Source organism: Natator depressus, chromosome 1 (assembly GCF_965152275.1).
Source record: "Natator depressus isolate rNatDep1 chromosome 1, rNatDep2.hap1, whole genome shotgun sequence".
Taxonomy (NCBI): domain Eukaryota; kingdom Metazoa; phylum Chordata; order Testudines; family Cheloniidae; genus Natator; species Natator depressus.
In genome coordinates, this window is record NC_134234.1 from 238,773,660 (window position 1) to 238,801,195 (window position 27,536).

The window sequence follows — 27,536 nt, forward strand, 5'->3', positions numbered from 1 at the left end:
CCCAGAGCTTTATGCAGAGCTGAGTGAAGATCTCGGTGCTTCTTCCGTGAATATTTACTCAGCTAAAAACCTGAATTTCCACTGTTTATACCCTTTATGTGTTCATTTCTGCAAATGTTGTAGTGAACAAGCTGATTCCCAGGTATGTACATGGAAAAAGCAAATGTTGTGGACTAAATTGTAGTTTGTCTGCGCATGGGGCAGTGTGTTGCTGCACTGCTACATACTGTTGCCCTGGGGTATGCCAAGTTTTGAGCAATACATCTCTTGCTGGGAAGCCATCCTGGTCAGCATCGGGCACATACCCCACAAAAGTGCTCCATCTGCGCCGCTTTTAAGGGCAAGGCAAGAAAAATTGAGAGCTAAAAGTGAGACTCTCAATGGTGGAGTGTTCTCTCCAATTGGCCTCAGATCCAAAGCAGGAGACACACACACACGAACATCAATCACTGACTGAACACAATGCCCTGTCAACTTTGGAACATTCACCTGGGTCTACCTGAGATAAATCCACAGAGAAGACCCACAGAAAACTAAGTCAATCTCCACAGAAAGAGTCCACCTCAAAAAGACATCAGTCCCTGCGGAGCAAGACTGCAGTGGAGGTCTCGTGTCCTACCCTGATTATGGCTGAGGCTCCAAACACTCTTTGTACTGATCCTGTGCCCAGCTCAGCAGAGGAAAAAGGCAGCAAGCATGCCTCGGGACCTAGACCTTCGCTGCCACACAAGCAGGGCATTGCATCATCAAAGCATTCCATTTCTAAGAAAATGGAATCCACAACTCCTTTGGTGCCATCTACATCTAAGTCAGCCACTAAGATGGTCATGGTACCAGAAAGACACCATGCCTCTCATACAGTTTTGGTGCACCCCAAGGTATCCTCTTCAGTACCAACTACTTTGACCAGAGTGGACTTGTCAGAGAGCACACACTCTCGGTACTGACAACAGTACAGAGCCCCGCTCTTCAAACCCACCCGGTACCGCAGGAGTTCAGATTCTCAAGGGATCTACTTGTTTTTGAGGAGCTGGAGTCTCCCTTATTAGTAAGTACTAAGAGGTTATTGGCACCGAGACAGGCACAGTCACTGAGGTGGGACCTTTCCTTGCTCTCACTTGATTCTCCAAGACCTTCAGAGAGGAAGTATTTTCCTCCAATTCAAATATTTCAATCCAGGGTTCCCCAGCACTTCAGACAAGGGATTTCCATCCTGATGCTTTTGACAAGGGCGGGGAGTTGCACCAAAGACAGGCTTGTGTTTCCCTAACCTGGTTTGAGCGCCCTTAGATGCCACCCACCAATTTCTTTTGGACCTCCCCAATGGCTATACTAGGATCCTTGGGCTGCATATGGTCAGCAATTTTCCCATGTCCCTGGGCCCTCTTATGGGGAATACAAGGAGAGATGTTCCCCTACTTCATCTGCTCCTCCTCCATTACCTGAGGCATTACCTGAGGCATAAGAATCCTTTGAGGAGCAGGAGGCCAGGGCACAAATAAAGAAGTTAGTCCCCAAACAGTATTTCTTCATCTTCCCCAGATGAAGCAGTTATGCCTCCTCCATCAACTGTGGCTGATGACTTCAGAAACTTTCAAGAGTTTAATTAAATGTATTTCGGATTCATCTCCAGTTCCCTTGGAAGAGGTCAGGAAGTCACAACGTAAGCTCCTGGACATCCTCTAATGGACTCCTTCTACCCAAGTTGTCCTGCCTATTAATGAGGCCCTGTCGGATCCTGCAAAATCCCTTTGGGAGATTCTTGCGATGATTCTGCTAACGTGTAAACAGGACGATAAGAAATACTATGTCCCAGCTAAAGACTGAATTTCTGTTCCCCCATCCAACACTGAACTCCCTGGTTGTGGAGGTAGTGACAGACAACATCATGCAAAGGACACACCATATAAGGACCAAAAATGTTTTGATCTGTTTGGCAGAAGGACCTACTCATCCATGACTCTTCAGTTTAGGATCACAAACTATCAAGCTCTCATGGCTAAATACATTCACTCAAATTATACCAAATTCACTACCTTTATTGAGCATCTGCTGGCTGATCAGCATGACCAGTTTTAGGCTATTATTAACAAGGGTCAGCTGTTCGCTAGAACATCACTACAGGCCTTGTTGGATGTGGCCAACACTGCCACTCGATCCATCTCTACAGCACTGTCATGCAGAGGGCATCCATTTTGAGCCCAGTATAAAGAATAGAGTTCATAGGAACCTACTTGGATGCCATATCAGTAAGGGCTTATCTTCCCCCCCAACAGATTCTTGATGTTAGCAAATCTCATCTCAAAGTTTCGTCAGTCTACAGACATCAGTAAGAAGTTGTCTTCAATTACTCAGACACATGGCAGGCAGCCTGCACTTTTGTGAAGCCATATGCCAAGGTCTGCCTTCGTTGCTTGCAGGACTGGCTCAGAACTGTTTATACTCTGAAAAAACACATCATAAGCAAATTAGTGTCAGTCCCTCATCAGGTTCAAGACTTTCTCAATTGGTGGAGGAATCCCAACAATGTCTGTGCAGGGATTCCATTTGTTCAACCTCCTCCCTCTATCACTGTAATGACAGATGCACCTCTAGTGGGCTGGGGGCTGTACTTGGGGACCCTCACTGTCCAGGGCAAATGATCTGTCCAAGAGACATGACTACACATTAACCTCCTCAAACTGAAGGCAGTCAGGAATGCCTGCATCCACTTCCTGCCTGTCATCAGGACAAGTCCAAAAAGATTCTCACAGACAACAGAGCTTGCATGTTCTATATCAACTGCTAGGGAGGTGCCAAGTCCCCTTCTCTTTGTGTTAAAGCAGTAAAGTTCTGGAACTGGTGCATAGCCAATTCTGTGCTTATTTCAGCAGCTTACCTTCCAGGATACAGAACCCAACCTCAGCAGGCATTTCTTCCAGGACTACGAATGGGAGTTGAATCCTCAGCTTCTCAGTCAAATTTTTCGGACTTGGAAGGTTCGAGAAATACACCTCTTTTCCACAGTGACCAAGAGGCAATGCAAACACCTTTTCTTAAGGGGGAGGGCTCTCTTTGGGAGATGCCTTCATCATTCCATGGACAAGAAACCTTCTATACTTGTTTCCCCCAATACCACTGATCTTGAAGGTGATCAACAAAATTAGGCAAGACAAAGCCAGAATTATATGAATAGTCCCAACAGGGCCCAGACAGATATGGTATCCTTACCTGATTCACCTAGTGGTCTATCAGGCGATCAGATCCATCCATTCCTTGTCTTCTTTCCCAGAACACCAGCTGTACTCTTAATCTCAGCATGAAGATACTTCACCTCAAAGCCTGGCTCCTTGATGGTTCGCGGGACTAGAACTGACCTGCTTTAAAGAGGTGCAGCTGGTATTGTTGAAGTAGGAAAGAGTCCACGAGACACATTTACCCCCTCAAGTGGGAAAGATTCAGCCTGTGAGGTGTCCAGAAAGGTGTTCCCTTGCCCTGGACTGGAAGGAATCAGAATTGCTAAAGGATGTAGCACAGATGCTATGTTGTTAAATGCTGTTGGAGATTCTCCTTTAGCTCCAGTGGTTCATGCGTTTGGGGAAGCAGGGTTGGTTTTGCCTAGTTCTTTCAGAACCAGGAGCATCTGGCTTCTGTCCCCCACTTTCACCACCAGGATCAGAAGGACCACTGCGAGCATTGTAGTGACCACTGTGAAGTCCACAGATTGCCATGGGTTTGCTACACTAGCGTTTGCAGTGGGATTTGAACTCCTGTGAGATTCCAGACACTTGAGGGATTTTTTTGGACTAAGAAGAGTAAGTAATTAACTGTGTATATATGTGTACCACTGCCCTCTGCAGAATGGAATGTAAACTACTCATCTGTGTGTCTTAGACCCTATATAGCTGACGGCTAATAAAGAATCTCCTTTTGCTTGAGTAGCAGAGGTCTGTGTAGCCGGTGTGCAGGAGGATTATGGAGATCTATTTCCATTAATTTCAAAGTAAAAATCATGTTCATCATAGTGACAAATTGGAAGCTGTAGGAGCCCACAGATTATTATTTGTCACAGTATGTTTTATTGAATATGTTCTGAATCTATTTGAGCCAAATTCAACCTTGATGTAACTCCATCGGCTTCAGTGTAATTACAGGAGGGCTTAATTTGGCCCTTTCTGGTTTTAGATAATGAGCTGATAGCCACAACATCTTATCCTTGTTGCTGTTGCCCTGACTGTGCCCCGCTCTCTCTTTAGCTATATCCTGCCAGTGTTTGCCTGCATGGGGGGCTGGGTGGGGGACGTGGTACTAGAGATCTCATTTAAACAGTGAGGTGCATAGGAAAATACATTCTTTATTATTCTTCTGTAACAACAAGCCAGAAATATAATATACCTTTAAAAAGCTTCTGTCTCATGTCAAATAAACCTCTGTTCAACCATTTTAAAAAACCATGTCGCTCTCCCTCAAACCTTAACAGAAGAAAAGAAATTGCCCAAGCCATCTGCTCCCCGCAGGCAATGGGCCTGCCTGCACCACACCGAGGAGACGTGTTCCTGCGTGTGCCTGCTTGCCCATGGGGAGCACATTTACAGAGTGTACCCATGTGCACTGAGGAACTGACTGCTCTGCACTGCAGTGCCTGCACAGGAGGGACATGTTTGCTGGGGTTTCCAAAGAGAAGCCCATCTCCAAGCTGTGACTGGTTGCAAAGGAGGAGCACGCTTCCCAGATACACCCCAGAGGAGGCCTTTTCCTGAGCACACTACCACGGCTGGGCCAAGCTGTGGGCCAGTCGTGTTCTTCTCCATCGAGCGAGCTTATTTTCTAGCTACACTGGAGGACCGTGTTCCCCAGATGTGCCTGGTGGCAATGGAGAAGCCCATTCCCAGCTGCACGAGAGGAGCAAGTTTTGCAGATGTGCCAGGTAACCGTTGAAAAGCTTGTTCCCGAGCTGTGTTGTATGTTGGGCCCTCCCCTGGTGGCCCTGTTGCACTGTTCAGCATGGAGGACATCGCCACCCCAGGGTTTCAGTAGCCCGTTGGCCTCCCAAATACTTGCATTTCATGGGGACCAAGCAGTGTCTACGCCTCACCTTTCTCAACAACCTTCTGTTTTTGCCCCTCATCTTCCTCCTCCTTTCCTGAGTGGGTTTCTAAACCTGGAAGTCCCCGTAGCAGGGCCGAGGTGAACCCAGCCTGCCATTCGCCAGACCCTTTGCCATACCATGGAGAAACAAGGAAATGAGGTTCGAGGCCACAATCAAACCCACAACAGAAGAAACAGAAAATGTTATCAGCAACAAAGGAAACTTTGTTGGGGAAAGGGGGCAGGTGGGGATTTTTCTCCTCTCCCCCACCCCTTGTCCCACTCCCTACACACATACATACACGCAAACCCCATTTGCTTTGTGCAATTCTTTCATCATTATTTGTTACAAGTAAAATAGAGATCTATAAAGATACAGCTCTGACTCAAGTCCCATTTCAAGTATGATTGCGGAGTCCAGTATGCTATGGTGGTAAGTTTCTGGGGTGGGGAGTCTGGATCCAGCAGGCAGAGTCGAGTCCTGGCTTGCTGGGAATATGGAGCAGCAACAACATGCCCCCTGGCAGGAGGAGTCTGTAGCACACCAGTTCTGCCCTTCAGAGCAGGCTACAGCTGAAGCATAATCAGGTGGGTTGAGAGGAGAGTCCATTCTCCACTCATGGCATTTCCCCTCACCCTCACACACACAGCACATGGAATGGGTGTGTAGAATATGCCTCTCCCTTTCCCACCTGTGCGGCAGCCTCGCTTCCCCTTCATGCAGAACGTTCTCCTCTGTCCCTGCCATCACTAGACAAATGGAATAGTTTTACTCCTGTCTGTGGTTATCCCATCTCTTTGGATCTGGTGGCTCTGGACCGGTAGGACGATTTTGCCACTCCAAGCTGTCAGAGTACTTGGTAGTGTTTCTGTTTGTTGATATGACAGCTGGACTGACAGTGAAGGGGTTGAGAAGGAAAGTGTGGCGTTTCCACTGAAATCCAGCAGCAGCAGCTAGAGGGAAGGGCTACAGATCATCTGAAGGCATCAGGATACAATAGGAGAGGGAAGGAGTTGATATGACCTGGCTCTGCCCAGCTGCAGTGATTGCTGGACTCTGCACCTGGCTTACCGGAGAAATACCGTGAAAATCTGGGCCAGCTGCCAGATCATTTCAGGATGTCAAGGATCGCACCAGACACAAACATTGCAGCTGCAAGACCTCTGGTGTCATCTTCCTGTCCCAGGAATACCCACTGTGACAGGTTAGAACAGGTTACCATGGCAATGTGCGCTCTCCCCTGAAGACAGCACTTTATCCCACTTCCAGTGATACAAAATGAGTCCTTGTGTTGGCTTTTGTGTGTGTGTGTGTGTGTGTGTGTGTGTGTCAGTTTCAAAAGAGATGAGGCTAATATGAGGCTCAGTGGGTTTTAAAATCGGGCCTGGGAAAAGTTAGCCTAGGTGACAGATACAGTGCATATGTGTGTCAGTGAGCACATACATGTATATGTTTGCATGTTAGTCAATTTGTGTGTGTGTGTGTGTGTCCTTATATTTGTATGCGTTAGGGGTGCATGTATGAGTGATTGTGAACACTTCTGTGTCAGAGGGGTGTGGGGTGACCATGGCACCCACCTCTTTGAATCCCTCTACTAGTTCCCTCTTCTCTATTGCATCAAGTTCCAGCATTCTGTTCTCACCTTCAAAGGCCCTTCATAAATAACTCTGCCCCTCTCTGCTTAGCACATTGCCTTCCCACCATACACCCCCTCCACTCTGCCAGTGATGCCAGCTGGCACCCTGTTTATCTGCTTCTCCCACAGCCACCGCCAGGCTGTTCTCCGTGCTGCCCCTATACATGGAACACACTTTCCCGGATGGTCAGCAAGTTTCTATTTCAGTGTCTCCTGAGGACCTGCTTCTTCCGAGATGTCTATAGGACACTTGCAGACTGAGGCTTCCCATTAGTCACCCACCAGTTGTGTTTATCTTATAAAACCATAAAATAAATACAAAGCCACGCTTCACCTTTTCGTGCTGTGCACAAGCCTTCACTGAGTAACACTGGAATCTTAAGGATGTTGCCTCTGTCCTTGCTCTCCTGCTCCTCCCTACATCTTTGCACCATCTCTGAGATATCTTTGTAAGCCCCTCAGGACTGGTTGCCTGTATTGGGAGGCACCTAGCATACCTTTAGGTGCTCCAGAGTAGGAATGTATCGATACACATAGGTATGCAAGTGAGTAAATGTGTGCATGTGGTTATGTTTGTATGCACATGTGGTGGATTGGCATGTGTGCATTGGGATATATTTGTGTGTGCATGTGGGTGATCCGTGTGTATGCACATAGCTGTTTGTATGTACATGTGGGGGATAAATGTGTGTGCATGTTGGTGTTTTTCAGGGTGAGCGGGTGGAGTCTGTGTGCACAGATCTTAGGGTAGGTGTGTCTTTCCAGCGTTCAAAGTGAGAAGGGGAATCTCCCTTCTCTCCCTATTGTGACCATCTAGGACCTTCTATCGCTCCCAATATTCTCTTGGCCAAGTTTTCCTCAGCTGTACAGGAGATGGGGAGTAGCTCACTGTCCTGTAACACCAATGACTCCACCAGTGAGGCTTAGACACTTGCTCTGGTGTCTTGGTCAATATACAAGGAGCTTCTTCAGCACAGTTGGCTGTTCTTTGTGGTTGCAGAAGGCTCTGCAGTGCTGTGTGGGATGTAGGAGGAAGTGGGGACTGAAGCGGAGAGGAGGGTGTCTGGACACCAGGATCTCCTGGAAGGTGTTGGCTGCCCTTGCTGTGCATATCCAAGGGGGCTCTGTGCAAGGATGAGGCACAGCAAGCACTTGAGGTCTGACTATAGTTTATTGAATTGGGAGAACGTGAGGGTGAAGGGGTGCCAAAGGGCCTGCTGCAGAGGAATGAAATTTAGAGCCAGATGTCCTAAACCCAGAAGCATGTTGCACTAATTGGATGAGTGGAGTGATAGCACAGTCTGTCCATCTGTCTGGGAAGATGGATCATGGGAGGACACAGGCCTCACTGCTCTCAGGTACCCTGCTCTCTTCTGCCCTTGCCTTCCAAGAAGAGTTTCATGCCACAGAGGAGATTTGCTTTTGTTCTTCATGTTCACCCTCTGTGTCACCCATTAGCGGCTGCCTCTTCTTCAGCTCTCGGTGGTATTTGGCCATGAGGGATGCATAGATACAGCCATAAGCTGCTGCCACCACCATCATGATACACACAATGCCACACACCACCCCAGCTATGATCACAGTACCAATGGCTCGGCGCACACTAACAGGCCGGTATCTCTGTTTCTGGGGGCACCCCACGCTCGGCTCCACTTCGGGTTCTGGACCTGACTTGGATTTTGAAGGAGTCGGGCTTCCTTTAGTGCATGGTGGACCAGAATTGTCCAGCACAGTGGAGCCATTCTCATCCTCCAGCTGAGAACAGTAGTTGAACATCTCCATGGGGACCATTCGCATGTCCTTCCCCCGCAGCTCTTTGGGCAGCGTACACGCCAACTGGTCAATCTTTCCTCCTGTCCCAACAGAGAAAAAAGGGGTGATTCACAGCTCAATGTCAAGCAGGGCCTGGTTCAGTGTGGTGAGCTATGTCAGTACATTGTTGTGGTTCAGCTTTTAAATACATAGGGCTAGATTCTCAGCTGGTGTAAATCAGTGTAACTTACACTAGCTGAGGATCTGGCCCACAGAAGCCAGGAAATACAAAGGTCTGAATCCTCAAGTGACCATAACTGAGCCTTATCATACCTAAGGGGCTATAATCTGGTCTCTCTTGCATGAGTGCTCAGTGGAGTGTGGGAGAGGATGCAGGGAACCCTTCCATACTCCAAGAGGCAGCCAGAATCCAGCACCTTGTGTTCCCAGAGTGCAAGAGTGAGAAGGGGGTGGGTGGAGTCAGAGCATTGCCAGCTACACTACAAATGCCAGAGGTGATGGGATGAAGGCACGGCCCTGTCCCCATTCACTTTCACGCTGGTAGGGGGTCCACAGACAGTGGCGGGGGAGCAGACACTGCACCTTTTAAAATGCGTATCAGTGGCTGCCCCTACCTTTGCTCATCCACTAACCTAGGAGACATTGTCTGTCTGCCTCAGCACACTGCGGGCAGAATGGTTTCAGCAGCTGCCACTGGTTGTGATCTCCCTCCACCACCTTTTAGGTGGGTAGGGCTTTACTGGCTACACTCTAGCCCGAGGGGTGCATAGTTAGTATTTGGTAATGCTTTATACCTTCCATCTAAGGATATCAAAACGCATTAAAAACACGAATTAACTCACAAAGCCCTTTAAGGTATGAAGGTCAGTGTTGTTAGCCCCTTTTTACATATGGGGGAAATCGGGCACAAAAAAGACAAAATAACTTGCCTAAGATGAAACTGCAAGTCAGCGACAGAATTCAAATGAGAATCCAGGTGCTAAAACTCCCAGTCCCATATTCTCACTAGTCGGCACTTCCCTCCATACATTTAGCAATCTATGCTGATGCAGGTGCTTCACTCTGTTTGTGCAGTTTCCTTTGAAAGGAAAACCAGAATGCTCTCTGTCTGCTTCTCTTGTTCTGTGGTGTGAGAGTCAAATTCAGAAAACAAAAGAAAAAGTCAAAAAGAAAAAAAGAGGAACCAGTGTGCCTCTCAGTCTGTGCTCACATTGATGCATATGCCAGGGGTGGCCAAACTGTGGCTCATTAAAGTGTGGCTCCGGGAGCCTCCTCTGCGCCCCTCTCCCCGCCCCGCATTCTCCATCTACTAGTCTTGGGAGGGGGAGTTGAGAAGCACTGCCTGGCAGTGGGGTACGGACTTCTGCCCAGTGGGGAGGGGGGTCCCGTAGGGCTGAAGTCCTGAGTCCCAGCAGGTGTGCCCTTGTTCTCAAACGTCTGAAGATTGTCGTATGCGGCTCGGAGGGTCAGTACATTTGGCCACCACGGCATATGCCAAACTGCAGCCTGGTAATTGCACAGTCATGTAATCTCTTCCCAGTGTGGTTATTTGAGATCAGTAGAGGGAACATGGCTGTTGCCATGCTGATAAGTTGAGGCCTACTCCTGCTTCAGAGAGAGCAGGGTCACGCCTTTGGTATTATCACAATATGCAGTGTTTCTCTTAAAGTCCCAGCACCTGGAGTCATGTGATTCTGAGAGAATTTCAGATTTTATCCCTCAATGTTGCAGAGAAAAGCTTTAAAATGTAAACCCTATAGGTTCCGACATCAGATGGCAAACAAAAAGGTCTCCAAATTTATTATTTTTAAAAAAAACCTCATTTTTTAAAGCCAGTCATGTTTTTGGGGCCTAACTCATGATTTTGGGTTGGCAATACTTGCGTGGCAGTACACCACCTTCAAACATCAACATTTCTGATATTTGCTTTACTGGAGGCAAAACTGAAGCTTTACCAACAGTCTTGTTTTAAGTTATCCCAGCACAAGGAAGTGGGCTGGAGAACTATTTTTAAGCATGAAAAGCACCTTTTTTTCAAACTCATAACTCTAAAATTTTCAAGCTTTTTAAGCAAGTTCTCCCCTCTCCAAAAAAAATCCACCTTTGGGTTTTGAAGCAAGTATGAAAAATAGCATCTGAAAAGAAGGTTTTAGAATGCAAGCACCTTCTCAGAAATCACTGTAGCATTACTACATTGTAGCATAGCACAGGATTATAGTACTGGCCTTCTTCTCTTTGGCCAACATCTAGAATTTAGGTCAGCCTGATCTGTCTTTCTTATCTCTGCCTGTCTGTCTTTTCTGTCTACCTTTCTCCTCCACTGCAAAGCTTAGCAGTCAATCTGTAACCCTGTGACTGGATCCCCCTCCCCATGGCACCTACCTCGATAAGAGAACCATTCCATCCAGTGTTTGAAGTCTCTCAGGTTGCAGTCACATTCCCAGGGGTTATCCCCAACTTGGAGCTGCTGCAGGCTGACTAATGGTTCAAAGGTCACCCTGTCTAGGCTCTGTAGGCGGTTAGACCTGAGGGAGAGCAAGCGGAGAGCCGGGAGGTCATCGAAGATTCCTGAGGGTATCTGAGCAAGACCATTGATGGATAGGTCTAGCTGGCGCAGTAGGACCATCTGCTGCAGAAGGTCCTTGTCCAGGGTCCTGATACTGTTGTTCCTCAGCTGTAGTTCGGTGAGGTTCCCTAAGTCACTGAAGATGTTCTGGGGCAGCTGGTCCAAGAAGTTATTGGAAAGGTCCAGCCTCTGTAGGGCAGAGAGATTGGAAAAGACTGGTCCTGGCAGCATGCTTAGCTTGTTGTTGAGGAAGAGGAAGATTCTGGTGTTTGTAGGAATATCTGAGGGAATGGATGAGAGGCCCAAGCCGCTACAGTCCACTTCCAGACTGCCGCTGTTACACTTGCAGGAGGAAGGGCAAGTGAAGAGGGAGTCTGCTGCACACAGGGAGAGCCAATAGGCAAGCACTAGTGGGTGAGAAGCGGAGAGGAGAGAATGTGTGTGTTAGAACAGTGGTTATCCCTCTTTAAGCCTTCATCCATTTTTAATACAGTTAAGGCTACAGTATGACCACAATGGAATTCTTCACTGCTGTTCCCTGCAGCATAATGAACTTTCTCCCAGATGTACCCTGACATTGCTATCTAGGCCCCTGGCAGCATGAGCTTGCTCTCAGCCTTTCTCCCCCTAGTGTTTTTTATGAACTACCAGGGCTAGTGAGTAGACATCCCTGCAGTTGCACAAGAAAGGTCAGCGTGTCCCAGAGGGCTTTGCTGCCTCATGTGAGGACACTCCACAGAGTTAGACTAGAATGGAGCAGAGCATGATGGGAGACGTGGCCTGAGCTAAAGAATGACTCTCTCAAAATAGAGGGGCTGGGGGAGGGGTGTTGGTATATTTTTTAAAAGCCACTTTGCTCAGAAATAAACACCTTAATATTTTTTTCTGATCCACCCAATTCCCTTAGAATATGATGTGTTATGGCTACAGCTGAGCCCTGCCCCACAAACTCTAGGGAAGCTGGGATATAGTGCTGAATTTCATGACCAGATAATGGTTCTTGAGGTTTGGTAAGGGCTGAGAAGTCTAGATTTGAGAGACTCTGGGTATAGATCCAAACTTTGTAGCTGGTCATTATCTCTTAGATGGGCCAGACCTAACCCCTGGATCCAAACAACCCCTAACCTTGGGTAAGTTCAGCTCCAAATCCACACTTTGCAGCTTGGGCCCATCTCAAGTGGTGATGGGCCTCAGTGTTAATTAACCGAGACTGGTGTCCCAGTAAGGTGTAAACGTGCCCAACAGGTTCTCTAACCCACTGGATGCTCTGCCTTTGGCAGTGCTGTCCAAATGACTTCTGAAAACCACAAACACAGACCCACCTGCCTTTGCTAACCTGAGAGTCTGGCACACTGTGCAATGCTCCCCAAACCACCTGTTGCCAAGGGAGAACTCAGAAAAAATGCAGGCTTAGCTGATGAAGATGCGAGTGTTGAGAAGGGTGTGGGAGGCTGAGCCTTGACTTGCGGTGTCTCACAGGTGGGGTTTAACCTTGGCTAGGCCAGGTGGGAGAATGGAAGAGGGCATTGAACTATGTCTCTATGGGCCTGAGTATGAACAAGTTATTCCACAGTGGTATCTGCCATCTGTGTTGCTGGTCACATTGGTCTGGAGGGGCAACCATTTCAGTCATTTGTGTGGATCTTGTGGATGTGTATGGGCTGTAGCACTTCAACCCCTGTGGGGAACTAGTAGCCTCACAGTTACCACTTCATCCCTGTGACAACATAGCACCAGCAACAGGAGAACAAACTTTCTACCTCATACTGGCGGAGTGGGGGGTTTGCACCTGTGCTTCAGTACTGAGCTCTCATATTCATTGTAACTCCTTTCCTGGAAAGAATCTTCCGAGCGGGAAGTCTCTCCATCTCCCTCAATGTTTTCATGGGCTGCAAGTAGAGCATCTGACCAAAACTCAAGTTAGGTTTATCCCTACTTCATACCCAGTCCTCTCTTCTCTTCATTTTGCTTTGTAGAAGTCAATACCTTTAGATCGGGATAGCCAAGAGGTGGATCATGGGCCAAATCCAGGCCACCGGACGCTTTTGAACAAACCCTGAAATCTTTTTATTTACGTATTATCATTATTGTTATTTTCTCTGAAGTCTGGACCTTGACTATACCTTGACCAAGAAATTTGGATCTTGACAAAAAATAATTGACTATCCTGGCTTTAGATTCATTCTGCTGTTCAGTATTAAAGTAGATAAATCTCAGATAGTGTCCTTATAGTCCCACCATGGATTGTCTTTCATGGATTGGAAACCAGAATCTCTTATCCTGTCTGCTTTCCTGCTTCTGTTTGTAGGGACCAACTTCCAGAATGAATTGTTTCTTAGCCCCAAGGAACTCCTGGAAAGTACATCTTGGGAGAGGTAGCTGGTAGAAGCAGATATTTTGGAGAAGCTGGGACTGAAGCAGCTGTGAGCGTCCTCTACTATCATACTCTTACCCATTCTTTTGGGGTTTATTATGTCCTACAATCCATTTTGGATGTTGACTTGGTTTATATCAGTGATGTCCCATTTCCCAGTAATAGGGCCAAATCCTGTGGTCCTTGCTCAGGTTTTATTCAGTCCTTTTGGAATTCAAATTCCCATTGACTCTAGTGGGAGTTAGCCAGATAGTGGACTGAGTGAAGACTGACATAAGGGCTTCAGGATTTGGTTCATAGGCAGGGCAGCTTCTTGAAGCACCAGAGGATGAGGCGACAAGGGTGCAGAGAGAATGTCCCAGATTTTCTTTACTCGGGCTGTATCTCATGATTCCTTCAGTCAAGTGAGATTGTCTACATCGGCCTAGGAGATAGCAGTCAGAGCCCTGCTTGTCTCAGCTCTCCCTAAGGAGGAAAATGGATCACTGGGGCCAAACTGAAGGAAGATTTTTATCCTAAGCCCCCCATGCCTTCCTGTCAAGCAAAGGTTGGGGTCAATAGTACAGAGACTCTCCCTCAGGTGCCATGAAAGCAGATCCTGTCCTGTGCATTGGCACAGTGGCAGTGCTCGCTGGCTGGATGATATTTAATTCCACTCAGAATATGTCTCTCTCTTGTTGCAGAATGGGACTTGAAAGAACAAGAGTTAGAGAGGGGAAGAGAGAGAGACATGAGTCACTCAAATGCCCCTGCCTTTTCCTGGATGCTTGACAGAAGTACAGGATTAATAATAGATTGACAGCTCTGATGATGAGATAACACTTAGCCTCTTTGTACAGAGAGAAAGGCCAGAACATCCAGGTAATGTGATACAGGTGATGCTCTGTTCAGGGCTTGTCTCTCCAAATACCTACCCTCTATTGGCCCCTGACTGAGCTGCTCTGGGATTCTGCCATCAGAGCTGGCCCTGGCTGGCAGAAGCAATGTGTTAGACAGCTGGGTGTGGTTGTGTTCAGGAAATTGATTTACTCCAGATCTCTGCACTGATGCAGGGTTTGCCAAAAAGAAAGAGAGGCTCCTCATTGCCCCCTGGAAACATGGACACCAATACTGTCCATTTTACTAAAATAGCAGTAAGGCAGAGGTCTGGTTTCGTTTTCCATCCCCTTGAAGATGCATCTGTTCTGGGTATGGATTGAGATCTGGAAACTCATCTCACAATGAGCACCCAGCCTCTCACTAAGAGAAGCAAAGATGTGGTAGACAAAACATTAAGCTTTCTTTCAGCCAGCATAGTTCAGAGCAGCATTGCAGCAGTAGGAGTGGAATGTACTCTCATCTTAGGGAAAGATGATGTTACTTTGTGGGGTGTTCAGAAAGCTGAGCCAGGAGTATCAGATTAGGTCAGGGCTCAGTAACATGCACAGTAAATAATTTATGTAGCAATCTAGTTGGTGCGGATGGATTACAAAGATGGTCTTCTACAGAGAAGGAAATAATTCCCTCACCTTCTTACAGTGGCAGCCCTAGGTCAGAATTTTAGGTGGGGGACTATAAGCCTGTGTGACTGCCTGTGTTCTCATTAGTGAGGATCATTTTGTAAAAGGGCCTCTCCTTCCTTTACTGTGATTACCAGACTGTTCACTGAAGTACAGACACCCTCCCTCCCTGCAGTCCCTGCTGCTGCTTCAGAGCGCTCTCGAGGCATGTGTTCCACACTCTGGGACAACGGAGCAGCTGCCCCAGCGTGGATCCTTCAGTGTAAAGATGGACGAGCTAAAATGTTAATTTACCAGCAGTGCGTGGGATGGAGAGTTGGGATGAGGGTCCATTATTCCTCCTTGATTTGTCTACATGTGGCAGGGCCCCAGTGATAGGATCACTGCTCACTTCTTCTACTAGCCCAGATCTACAACACCTTCCTCCCCAAAGAGCCAGCAGCCCTGCTCCACAACCCAGGTCCTAGTCAGGATCACAAAGAGAAGGGAGGAGAAATCTGCTCTTTACAAGGTCTGAAGCTGACAAATGTTGTGTGTGGCCCTTGGGCAGTAGCTGTGCTCTAGTGCCTGTCCCTCCGTCTCTCCCCAGCCAGACCCAGTCCAATGGCAAATCAGAAACACTTGTTACAGACCCTCCCACCTTAAACTCATCTAGAGCGTTATAGGCTCTCGCAGCCAGCCTGGCCATTCACTCAGTGCCTTGGGTTCTGGGAACTAGCTCAGACTTCTTGATACTTAGCTACCCCACATCCTTCCCCTGCTGCAATCTATTTTCTCTCCTGTCCCCTGAGACACAGGGGCGCCATACTTAGCACCTGATCTCCCAAATGGTCAGTACTTACAGCAGGTCTGTCGCCACCTCATGGAAAACCTGTTCCTCCACCAGTGGCTAGCACTCCCAGACAGCATTATGGTCACTGTTTTCTCCAGTCTGGCTTCCCGTCCTCTAGCCAGCCTGCCACACGTTTTCACAGGATGGAGGAGCAATCTGGGCACCCTACCTGTCAGATACTAAAAGGAAAAGCAGAAGCACATGGTTCTCAGTTCTCTAGGGACTGGAGGAGACAGGGACAGGCTCCGGGGTTCTGTTTCTCTCCCCAGTTATGTTTCACCCTTGGGAGTGGGGCTGGCAAACTGTTTTAGAGAATAAGGGTGCAAAGCGAGAGGAAGGATGATGGTTAATTCAGTTTGGAATTCCTTCCCTCTCACCACACACGTGCTGATACCGACTGTTTATCCACTCCCTGTGACACGGATTTGCAGTGGTGTAGGCACTGGAAGTGGCTGCCAAGCTGCCTTTCACCCTTGCAAATGCACCCTTTCTCTTTGGCGGTAAAGCAGATGTACGGGGATGTATATAACACAGCTCATCAGCTTGGGGATTTCAGACTGCAGCAGATGCAGGAGCCAAAGAGCAAGTGAGCAGAATAGGAGCCTCATAGCAGAAGGGAGGACTAGGAATGGGGGGGAGGGGAGGAATTACGTCTCAATTAGAAGAAAAATGCTCTTCCTAATCAGAAACCCACAGACCATAAAACTCTCCTCTGAAAAAAAGTGACTATGACAACAGGTCTCCCCATCCTCTCCCTTCCCTCTGAATAAAGACAAGCAGGGAAAGGAAGATGGAAGCTCTGCAGACCCTTCTGTTCCTCTGCCTACTCTTTCAAGTATCAGCAAGGGGATATTTTCCAACACTCACACCAGGGGTTAGTTGGGCAAATTCCCACCGATGTACAGGAGACTCGCATGGCTGAACATCTCCCCCCTCCACCTCCCTCCGGAGGGCTCTGGCGATGCCCCTAGCCTTTATTTTTAGATGTGCACAGTGCACTCATCAGGGCATTTTCTCCCAGCACACGTGCCTCAATTCCACTTGCCTATACCCTGCAGTGACTGATTTATTTTCAAGGACAAGCAAAACACCAGGAGATATTTTAATTATTGTCTCCGGAAGAGGGGTGAGCAGATTTAGTGGCTGGGCTGGTACATCTTGCGAGGCTGTTGTAGATAATCATATCAAAATGCCAATGCACAAGATGCATTAACAGCAACAATGCCCAAAAGACTCCCTACCCCACCCCACAACTGAGCTGGACTATCTTGCCTACAGTCTGTAGCTGAAGGAAAAGCTGAAAAATAGCTGCCCCCATTCCATATGTTTGCTTGCTGGGTTTAGAGAGGTGCTTTCACACCATCTGTAGCCATGGCTCGTCTTAAATGCAGCCTCGGAAATCCCTCGGTCTGTCTCGCTTTCTCAGTGGGAACAGTGAAAAGCCAGGAGCACTTACCTGGAGGGGCTTTGCCAGCAACTGCTTCCACCCGACTCCCTGGACACTGTCCAATTGCAGTCTCTTCTCTCTCCCTCCTTGACTTCAACTCCCAGCCAACAGGCTTTCTCTGTGTCCTATTTAACTCCCTACACCACAGGAACAAACGGCAGAGTTAAGCTGACAGCCACAGAGACTTATGCAGCTGCTGGATAGCTGGTGTTGATCAGTTTCAAATCCTGTTGTTGAGTGTTCCTGTCCTCCTTTAGGCAGCAGGGGATGCTTGCCACTGCCATTCTCTCTCTCTCCCCTTCTTTCCATCTAACTTTTCCTGTGTTGTAGAGCACTTGGATCCTAGCCTGTTGGTTTGTTAACACCCATCTGTATCACCTGGCTAAGCTCCAACCAAGGGTGCTAAGCTTTAAAAATCTTCCTGGGTGCTTCCTGAGCCCCTCCCATCAATTCCTTAGGTGGTGTTTTCACCCCACACAATCTCCCCTGCAATCATTCCTCTCCATCCCAATGCCCAGTGTGCTGTGAGGGCTCTGAGCAATGTTGGCAGCACCTGAGCACTAGGACAGTGATGGAGTTGGTGTCTCTGGCCCTACTTCCCTCTGCTCTGGCATGGAGAATCCAGTTCAGGTGTTAAATTCTGGTACATCACAGGCTCCTCTTCCAGTGATACATTGACAAAGCGCAAGCACACCACGTGGGGTGGGAGGAGGAGATGTGCAGAAATGACCCTTTTCCCTGTGTATAGAATGTATTGTAGTGTCTAGTGATTAACACCTGTTCAGCCTTTAATTTGTCTCTCCTGTATTGCAACATGCACAAGAATGGCTGTGCCTATATGCACATATGACTATGTAAAGGCATATGCCACACTTGTCCCTGCATGAGCATGTGATGTAAACATGCACCATGAGCCTGCACGTAAACATACCTAAATGCACTCGCATGCCACTCATGTGAGTGCGTGCGTTTGTGCACATACGCCCAGCCGTGGGCATGTGACATAAATAGCCTACAGAGGCACAAGCACACACATACATGTATGTGCATGTACACATACTCCTGAATGCCATGTGGCCCATATGCATACACACCAATGTCTTGTACAAACTTGTACACATTGCTGCGTTCTGGCACCCAACATATGCCTTCATGGTGCTCTGTCTCATACAAGCGGCAAGCAACCACCAGGAGCTCGGCCAGTAACCAGGCATCAGCCAGTCATGAGTAGCCCAGCTAATTCCCATCCACCTGGGGTTAGAGGAGCCACTATGGCAGCCTGAGATTCGACTCCACAAGGGAAATCCCCAAATAGCTGGGTTGGCCAACGTTTAGGCTGCTTTGCATCATAGGATCAAACCCTTAGTGCTCCAGAGACCTGGAGTCACTGTATCCTCTGGGCCTACGGGATTCCCTCTGGTTCCTGGGACACTGTGTCCAATGTGTCCACTGGGTGTCCTATGGTCTCTAGGACACTGTATTCTGAGCCCAGGGGATGCCCTGTGATCATGACGACCCTGTGTCCAATGCATTCTTCCATGCACTTGAAATTCAACACTTTCCAAATTCAGCGACAGTGCCCCCGGCAGCCTGTGGAGCAAGGAATATGCTTTTTCCTTGTGCCCTTTGACAGAGCAGACCAAGGGGCAAAATGTTTGGTTTCAGCTCAGGGCCACAGAGCGAGTTAGTCTCTCACCGGCCTCATGTTACAATTCCCCAAAATGCACTGAGCTGAAGCCCTACTCTGACATTCGGCCTACCATGTGGGCTCCCTGTGGAGCGCCTTCCCATCCTGATTAGCTCCCTTGGGGACCTGAAAAGCTATAGAGTTGTTAGACAACCCGAAAGCGATAGAACATTTCACTTTAATTGCTCCTGTGATTGTTGTCAGGCATCCTAGTGTATAAAAGCTACAGCAGGTGACCCTCCCCTCCCCTCTCCTCTTCCAGTTCTGCCACTGGTGACTGGCACCATGTCACTTAAAATGTGATTGAGCTGAATCAAAACTTTCCAGGACTAGGGTCCCAAAGAGCATATTGTGAGGGTGAGGAGAATCTCTGTGGGCCCTGCCTCTGCATGTTGTTTCGGCAATTCTATAATATCTTCTATCCAAGGCTCTCCACGTGCTTTACAAACGTTCATAAGTATTACTATTTATCATGGAGTTAATCAACTAAGGGCATGATTTTCTGAAGTACTTGCAGCTCCTTTTGACCTTCCAATTGGAGTGGTGGGTGTTCAGCATGTCTGAAAATCAGACCTGAGCCCCACTATAAGAGTACCAGAGATAGATAGAGGAATAGCGTTATCCCTATTTCACAGACAGGGATACTGAGTCACCAAGTGGTCAAGTGGTTTGCCAAAGGTGTCAGAGAGATCAGATGGAGTCAGAAGTACAGCCCAGGAATCCTTTGCTTTAACCAGTAGTGTCAGTCCTTTCCTCTAACCCTTAGGTCACAGATCCAACATCAGCCCCTTTCAACAGCCTGTGTCTCTGCGGGCACGGGTGACGTCTGTTAGGGAAGTGTAGGTAACAGAGACTACAGCAGATGCCAGCAATAAATTACAGGAAGTGCGCGCGCACACATACACACTGCCGCTGATGAGTGATAGGAAAGTCCATCTCCAGGGCTAAATTGCTTTAGCCTTTATCTGGAATCCAGCAGGGAATGAATGGAAGATGCTTTAAGGAGATTACCTTTTTTTCCCCCTCCCTCCATGGGGGAGGCTGTTGTTGCTAAGATTCTTGTTTCACTGCAGTCCGAGACCTACCCAAAGGAGAGGGGGTGATGGCACCCCCATGTACAGTGATTAGAGCATATAGTGTTATTTCTACATAACCTCAGTCATCCCTAGAGGGCAAGAATCTGGACACCAGGAATGGGGGGGAGGCAGAGACCATGTGGGCTGATTAAAGCCATTTGAAAAACATGTTAAACAACTGGCTGATGAATCCTAGGTGGGTCCATTTGTCCCTGAGCAGCACCCAGGGTGGGAAGAAGAAAAGGAGTACTTGTGGCACCTTAGAGACTAACCAATTTATTTGAGCATGAGCTTTCGTGAGCTACAGCGCACTTGGTGACATGAGTGTGAAACCATCTGTGCCAGCCCAAGAGACCTGGGCAAAGGCTGCAAAAAAATTGACCACGAGTATTCATATTTTTAAGCTTATTTGTTCCTGCCATGGCCACTCCCTTTTTGTTTATTATTTATTTATGTGTATTACAATAGCACTCCAACGTCCCAGCCAAGATCAGAGTCCCACTGTGCTAGGCACTGTACAGACACATAGTAAGAGACAGTCCCTGTCCCAGAGAGCTTACAATCTAGATATCCTGGGGCTTGTTTTCTGTGAACTTTCATTGTTTTAACACACATGCACACAAAAATTGGGTGATAAACTCTCATGCTCAAATACTCCTGGAAAGCAGATTATACGGTCACACCAGAAACCTGATTATGGGAGATATTCATCCAATAAGGGAAGTAAAACAACACCAGGTAGTTTGTATTGATCCGTCACAACTAAGCAGCCCATAGCCATCCAATAGCAAAATTTATGAAAAATCCCATTGAATAATCTCAAGAAAATCATGATCCACTTGCAGACATTTGACAAACAGAAAAAAGGTGGAATCTATCAGATCCGTTATGTGTTACGAATTAAACACTCTTCCCTATTCCCAAGTATGTGTATGCTGATGTCAGAAACTACCTGTGAATTCCCAACACCTAGGCTCAGATGAAGCGTAAACGTGATTATTGGCTCAGTGAAGTATGGCATCAGGGAATGAGAATTAATATTTGGAATTTCTGTAGCACTTGACATCCAAGGCTCTTCCAGTGTTTTACAAACATTAATGAATTTAGCCTCGCAGCATCGCCGGGAAACAGGACACTGCCATCCCTAGTTTACAGATGGGGAAACTAAGCACAAATAAGTTGAGGCCTAAATTTCCGAACATGGTCACAAATTTTAGCTGTCTTAAGTTTGGGCTGTCCAGCTTGGGACATCTGATTTTCAGAGGAGCTGAGCACCTGCAGCTCCCATTGAAGTCATTTAGAGTTAAGAGTGACACGTTGGCCATTGAAAACGTGAGGCACCCACAAGGTAGCAGACACCTTTGAAAATGTAGGGCTAAGTGACTTGCCCAAGGTCGCCCAGGGAGCCTGCAGCAGAGCCAGGGCTAGAACGGAGAGCTCCTGATTCTCAGTCCTGTCCTATTACCAGGAAAGCATTATTTTTATCACCACCCTCAAAAAAACAAAAACAAAACCCGGCTTCCAGCACCTGAGTGTCAGACACTGGAGAAGCTGGGGAGGGTAGAGATTTTAAAATTCAAGGAGCCCAAAGAAGAAGCACAGAACAACTGGAGAAGGGGAAGATGTAGAGTGGCTGAAGAGAACTAGGGATGCATGGTGCAGCTTACGGAAGCAGGTCCAGAGTAGTGAGGTGGGGAGATTGGGGGATGTCCAACTCTGGAGCAACACAAGAGGCCCAGAGCAGCACAGGAGTGGCATATGGAGGTGGCCCAGAGCAGCAGCAAACGGAGAGGAAGGGGGCAGGGAGCAATCCAGCCATGTATCCACCAGCATTTGCTCAAGGTAAGGTTGAATACTACAGATCACATGTATATTTCCTGTAGTGAGAGGGAGGAAGCTGAGAAGGGGAGCAGAAGAGAGGCTCAGAGGGGAGACACACAAGGAGGTTACCTGGCTTCCTTCTCTTCTGCGCTGAGTGCAGAGGAGCATTATGGCTCTCCTCCCTCAGAGGAAAATTAATAACAAAGTGCTGCAGGAAGGGGGATTCCATCTGAGGCTGGAGACACCATTTTCTGATCCAAACAGGAACAGTTGCATGTGGGTAGCAGCTTGTCAGCGGGCCTGCCAATTCTAATCCAAATCCTGATTTCTCTCTCTCAGTTGTGGAGGGAAGAGCCTTCTCTACCACAGCTTTAATTTCCTGCAGGGGTTAATCCCATGGTCAGCAGTGGCTCAGGCCTTTAATCCTCCCATTCAGGCTCGTGACAGAAGGATTGCATCCACTCTGACCTCAGCAGGCATGATGGAGACAGAGGATTGCTCCCTCTCCCTTCCCCACACCCTGGCCATGCTCCTTAGTCTGCTGGAGTTTAAAATGCTCCTCCCTAACTCTTGTAAAGTGCCCCCACCCCTCAAGGTTAGGTCAGTGTCACATGCCCTGTTGGAGGAGGGGATGTTGCTTGAGAATCCTGGCTCTGATGCTTTCACCTCTCACAGAGAACGGCGTTTTCCACGTTCTCATTTGGCTGGCACTCAAGGACTCAGGGCCCAGAAAGAGAGTGGGCCCCTCTGCAGTGACACGCCGGGAACCGAGGGGTAGGGAATGGCCATACACCTATGACAAGAAAATCCTCAGATGCAGCCTTAAGACTCCCTTGTGCCTCTGCCAAAGGGGCCACTTTCATGCAGGTGCCTCACTTGAGGCATCCAGGTTTCAAAATGCTGGCCTTAGTCTCAAGGTTAGAACGCAGGCGCTCTTGGTTCACTGCCCTGTGCTCAGAGCATGAGGTCACGCCTCTCTCCAATGGGAGCAGACAGCCTCTCCAAGAGTGGGGAAAGTGAGATCCAAGCCAAGAGCCCCCTGACAACCCTCCACTAAACCTAGCACATCACCCCGGTAGTCCAGCCCCACTTCCAGAGGGCACCACATGGGGAAGGAGTTCCCCGAACCTGTCAGTGGGATGAAACAGAGTGGGCTGGGTTGAACAATCTCACCCCTGCACCCAGTGTATGGCTCCATTGGCCCCTTTCTCCCCTCCCCCTAGAGAGATAACAGCCTTTGTGTGCAACCAACTAACCCAGCTCATCCTGTCGCTCAAGCTGGGCTGCAGGGCTGAAGGTTGGGGGTTAAATCCCAGCAGTGATTTATGATAGGGGTGGGAGGGTTACTGCATTTGTACATCAGATTTTTTTTCTTTTCTCCTTGTAAAAAAAAATCTACGAACTTACAGGTTTTTAAAACGATGTTATTTGGGATGCAAAGTCAAGCACTGCACAGTTAGGAAATGCCAAAGTTAAGGTTGCAGGCAGTGTAGTTGTAGTCGTGTGGGTCACAGAATATTAGAGAGACAAGGTGGGTGAGGTAATGTCGATTATTGGACTGTGAAAGAGACATGGTTATCCAGCAATTCACTGGGGACTGGGATAGGGATCAGACCAGGATTTAAGCACCCTGATCAGCCTCTTGTAAGAAAACATGGCGTATGGAGGCAAGGAATTGGTTCTTTTTGAATCAGCAACAGGTAAATATGGACAGTCCTTAAAGTCCTCATTTCTACCCCAAAACCCCACTGTTTTATACATGAACCCCCTTTATGATATTCCAGTCCTGAGCCTCTCCCCTGACTATCCTGGGGCTGTTTCCTGCATCTCCCAGCCCTTGCATTATCACAAGCACACCTGGCTAGCCAGCCCCCTCCCCCCCCCCCACCAATCCTGCCCCCTGAACCTCCCACCACCACAATTTTCCAGTCCTTCAAAGCCCAGCAAATACATAACAGTCATCCTAAAAGAACATTTGAGAAGCAAGACAAAGGGCTGAAAGCTTGAGCAGCTCATTAAGATATCAGAGCTGCTAATTCACCTCACTAGCAAGCAGCAGTCACAGCTGTTGGAAGCAGGGGCATCACTGCAGTCTGTGGTGTGGAAAATTATTAGGGCTTTTCCCCCTCCCTCAAAAATGCCTTTTCCCAGGATTTACCTTTAACTGCCCCAGGTGAATGATGTTCAGTTATGGAGCCTGCACTAATGGCAGGCAGGGAGACAGCTCCCTCAGGCCCTTCATTCATTTGGAATAATTCACTAGCACACAATGCTCACCCACAGCAGTCACAGGAAAATCCAGTCCCCCAAAATGGAGCCTAGTGATAAAACCCCAGAGAAAAGTGGTCTGAGACCACAGGGGATAAAAATGTCCCTTGTCTTGTGACAAATCTATATGTCCCTTCAAAGGTGACCGCATCATTAAGTGCCCCCTTCCTGTGAGTTGCTTGTGTAATAGCATTCTGGATGACAGCTGCTCCAGCTCATATCAAAATGGGCCCCTCTTAATTTTTCCTGCAGATCCTTAAGTGGCAAGAACAGTCCCAGCCAGCAGAGCAATGTCATTTATGCCTAACTATAACGTTAACATTAGAGGTGGATCTGAATCAGAACATTACATTTGAATATCCGAAACTGTGGTACGACTTGGATCCAGATCCTGATCTCATTACTGGGGCATCTCTCTGTAATGAACTGAAATGGTGCCCACAGGTCCAAGTATCCCCAAACCAGGGGGACATTCAGCTCCGTGTCCAGGGGTGGGTCTGATCTTTTCTCTCTCAAATTAAAATAAGCTGCAGTGCTAGTGACAGGCCAGCTATGAAATGTAAGCATTGTGGCAGAGTGCTGTGTAACATACATGGGTGCACGTCTCCTTCTACACGTACACACACACACATAATCCACCTCTTGAGGCAGGATCAGGAAGAAGTTTCACATTCAGCTCTCTCAAGCCCTCCTTCATCTGCCTCCCTTGCTCCCAGGCAGATCCACCTAAAGGAATGAGACTGAAAAAGGCTGCAAATCTCTCTCCACCCTCTTCTCTCCTCCCTGCAGCAGGATACCCTCATACAGGTTCACAAATCTCTGGGCTCAGCCTCTGGGGACTCTCAAGAGAATTCTGGCTCTATTTTTGGCTCTTGTGACATAACTTCCTTGAGTTCACGCCTTGTGACAGGGTTTTCCTGAGTACTTTGTGGGTAGAAGACACACAAATAAAAACAAACCTAAGAGAAAGTGCCCTACCTCATAAGGCTTGTTTACTGGAGCCTGGACTTCATATGGACCAGTCCTTAGACAATACTTCCATCAGCTTCCTGTCCTCATTCACGTTTGCATTTTATACAGTCCCTTCGAAGGCAGCTCAGCCCAGAAACATTCCTTGAAACCTCCACAGGCAAGACCAGTGGCACCCCCAGTTTCAGACCCATCCTTTATTGTTCTGGATAGGAAGACAATATTTTGTGGTGCTTATCCAGTACATATTGGTCTAGCACCAAGTACTTAGGATCAGCGCTGTACTCAGATTTGAGCTGCTCATGCTGTAGACAAAGATTTCTGTGCCATTCCTGGCTGACAGGAGTTACTTCCAGTCCCCCAACACCTGAACTGAATTAAAACCGGTACCATCCGTCCCTGGGGCAGAATCTGCAGTTCTGTCTGGTCAGTAAAACGGCTGCCCTGTGGCTGCACATTGCTAGGCTGTCTCAGCAGTACCTTGTGACAGGCAGTTCTGTCACTGCCGGTGAACCCCCTCCCTGTGGCAGCAAGTGCTCTGTGGACAGAAGATGGCAGTGAGCAAAAGCCCACTGCAAGATTTCAAATAGCTGGGCACAAATATAAAACAGAGACACTTCTACTTACCGTTCTCTGCCTGGAACAGAGCCTCTTGCGCGTTCTCCAGGTCCTTCAATAAACCCCGACGAATCCCAAAACAAATCCAGTGGAAGCGATCAACAGCCAGGCGAGCGCTCAATGGACTCTAGTGAGCATCAGCCCCCCTGCTCCCTGCAGGGTGCCAAGATGCTAGCAGTGCCCGAAGTGCAGAGAGGAAGGGTTAGAGGACAGCATGTAAAAGAGATTGTAATCCTCTGTAAATAAGAAATAGGGGGAGAAAGGGAATGAGACCGAAAGGGGGAGGGAATGCGTGCTGTGGAGTGACAGCTGGGGGTACATCTGCGAAGACAGCAGTGCGTGCACACCCACAGACAAGTGCATGCACACGCTGTGTAAAGGAATCAGCCAGGCAAGTGGGCAGAATCCACTCTGAAATGCCCAAAGGTGCAGACAGGAGACTGGAAGGTTTTAATTCCTCTCAACTCAGCCTCAAGAAAGAGCAACTGCTTTTGTCGCCTGCCCGGCTCCCCCTGTCTGGTGAATGGAATACATGGGCTTGGGAGGCGGGGGGGGGGAGAACTCCCTTCAGCCCCTGTTAAAGCAGGCTGAAGTCATCAGGACCAGGTTACTGGGAGGAACCCATGCGCTGAGCTGCCTCCTCCCCTTTCCCCTATCATAATAAAGCCACAGTGAAAGGAGAGGTGAAGGGGCCAAGCCTTTGTGTCTGCTAGTTTCTAAATGGAGATTGGGACAGCATGGAGTCGTGAAAGGGACAGTGTGGAGAAAGCCTGGGGACTGGTCACAAAACAAGCATCCCCATGGGGAGTCCCGAGGGCGGGGAAGGGGTAGGAGGCAGCACCTTAAGATAGACCCTTACAATGGGCTGGATAAAGGGCAGTCAGCCGCAGCAGTTGTGTTGAGCAGCTTGAGAGCAGCAGGAAGTACTGGGCTATTGTAAAGCTTGAGTAGGAGAGGAATATGCATGTTCTGGCATTAGCTTCCCTAGGAGCATGCAGAAGAGAAAACAGAAAAACTTGAGGACCAGGGTTGTGGGGAGATGACTGGTTTAGAAAGCAGCCTGGCTTTTCACAATGCTCCCTTCTGGTTTGGGAGTGCAGAGGGAAGAGCTTGGTCATCAGCTCGTGCATCCCAGGCCAAACCTTGCCCTCAGTTACACCACTGTAATGCCACCTTGACACCACTGAACTCAGCAGAGTTACTCGGCCTTTACAGGGGTGTGACTGAGACCAGAATCCGTCCTGTTGGCTCTGTGAGTCTTTCCAGTGCATCCTGGCCACTGGCCCGTAAGCCTTCTCTTTCTTAATCAAAAACTTCTTTCTCTTGCCTTTGTCTTGTCCTTGATTTCCAGTCTGGGTGTCCTAGCCACAGCAGGTAAATCCTGTGAAAAATCATTCTTTTTCACCTTACCTGCTTTAATGGCCCTGTCTCCAACCTCCAATTCCTTTGGCGGGCTGCACTTGCTTTAGGTGGTTTTTATTTTTTTTACTATTACTGTATTATATTATTATTATTAGTTTGTCCTGAAGTTATTTTTTAAGCAAAACGTTTCTTGGCTCTTTGGTCAGTCACTTAGAGAGAAAGGGCCAAATTCATCCCTGGAGAAGGTCCATTGGCTCATGCTAGCAAAGGAAGAGAAGTGGGTAAATTGTTCAATGACAAGACAGAGGGAACGAAAATAATGTTTTTATTTAAATGGCAAGCCAGCTGCTGTGGCAGTAAAGGCTTTTGAATGGTAAGGTACATCTAGATAAGCCATCTACCAGCTGTAATCTTATCGCTCTTTGTTATGACTCTTTATTATGAGGTAGACAAAGAATGAAATCTTGAGGAAAGCTCCTTATGAGAAAGGCTTATGGATAATCAAAGAGACAACCCAAGAAAAGGCAGACAGAGAGAGAC

At 48.0% G+C, this 27,536-nt stretch overlaps 2 protein-coding genes across 3 annotated transcripts in view; one reads left to right on the forward strand and one right to left on the reverse strand.

The window, feature by feature from the left end:
* The window catches only part of CACNA2D4 (calcium voltage-gated channel auxiliary subunit alpha2delta 4), a 194,040-nt gene that overhangs the window by 123,200 nt on the left and 43,304 nt on the right, over positions 1–27,536 (forward strand). The window lies entirely within an intron of this gene.
* On the reverse strand, positions 3,927–26,147 carry LRTM2 (leucine rich repeat transmembrane protein 2). 2 transcript variants are annotated; one of them, XM_074938850.1, is made up of 6 exons: positions 25,644–26,147; positions 25,026–25,221; positions 17,205–17,332; positions 15,759–15,927; positions 10,860–11,450; positions 3,927–8,557 (listed from the first exon to the last, which is right to left on the reverse strand). In XM_074938850.1, exons 4-6 carry the CDS (start codon positions 15,823–15,825, stop codon positions 8,103–8,105), a joined length of 1,113 nt encoding a protein of 370 aa, XP_074794951.1. In that variant the 5' UTR covers positions 15,826–15,927; positions 17,205–17,332; positions 25,026–25,221; positions 25,644–26,147; the 3' UTR covers positions 3,927–8,102. The 2 variants fall into 2 exon arrangements, with proteins under 2 accessions (XP_074794951.1, XP_074794948.1); XM_074938847.1 differs by lacking the exon at positions 25,026–25,221 and having other exon boundaries at positions 25,644–26,144.

Coding starts and splice junctions, on each gene's coding strand:
- LRTM2 (XM_074938850.1), bottom strand. CDS start 15,825: ATGCTGTCTGGGAGTGCTAGCCACTGGTGGAGGAACAGGTTTTCCATG. Junction 11,451..15,758: donor GAGGTGGCGACAGACCTGCT/GTAAGTACTGAC, acceptor CTCACCCACTAG/TGCTTGCCTATTGGCTCTCC. Junction 8,558..10,859: donor GGAATGGTTCTCTTATCGAG/GTAGGTGCCATG, acceptor CTGTTGGGACAG/GAGGAAAGATTGACCAGTTG.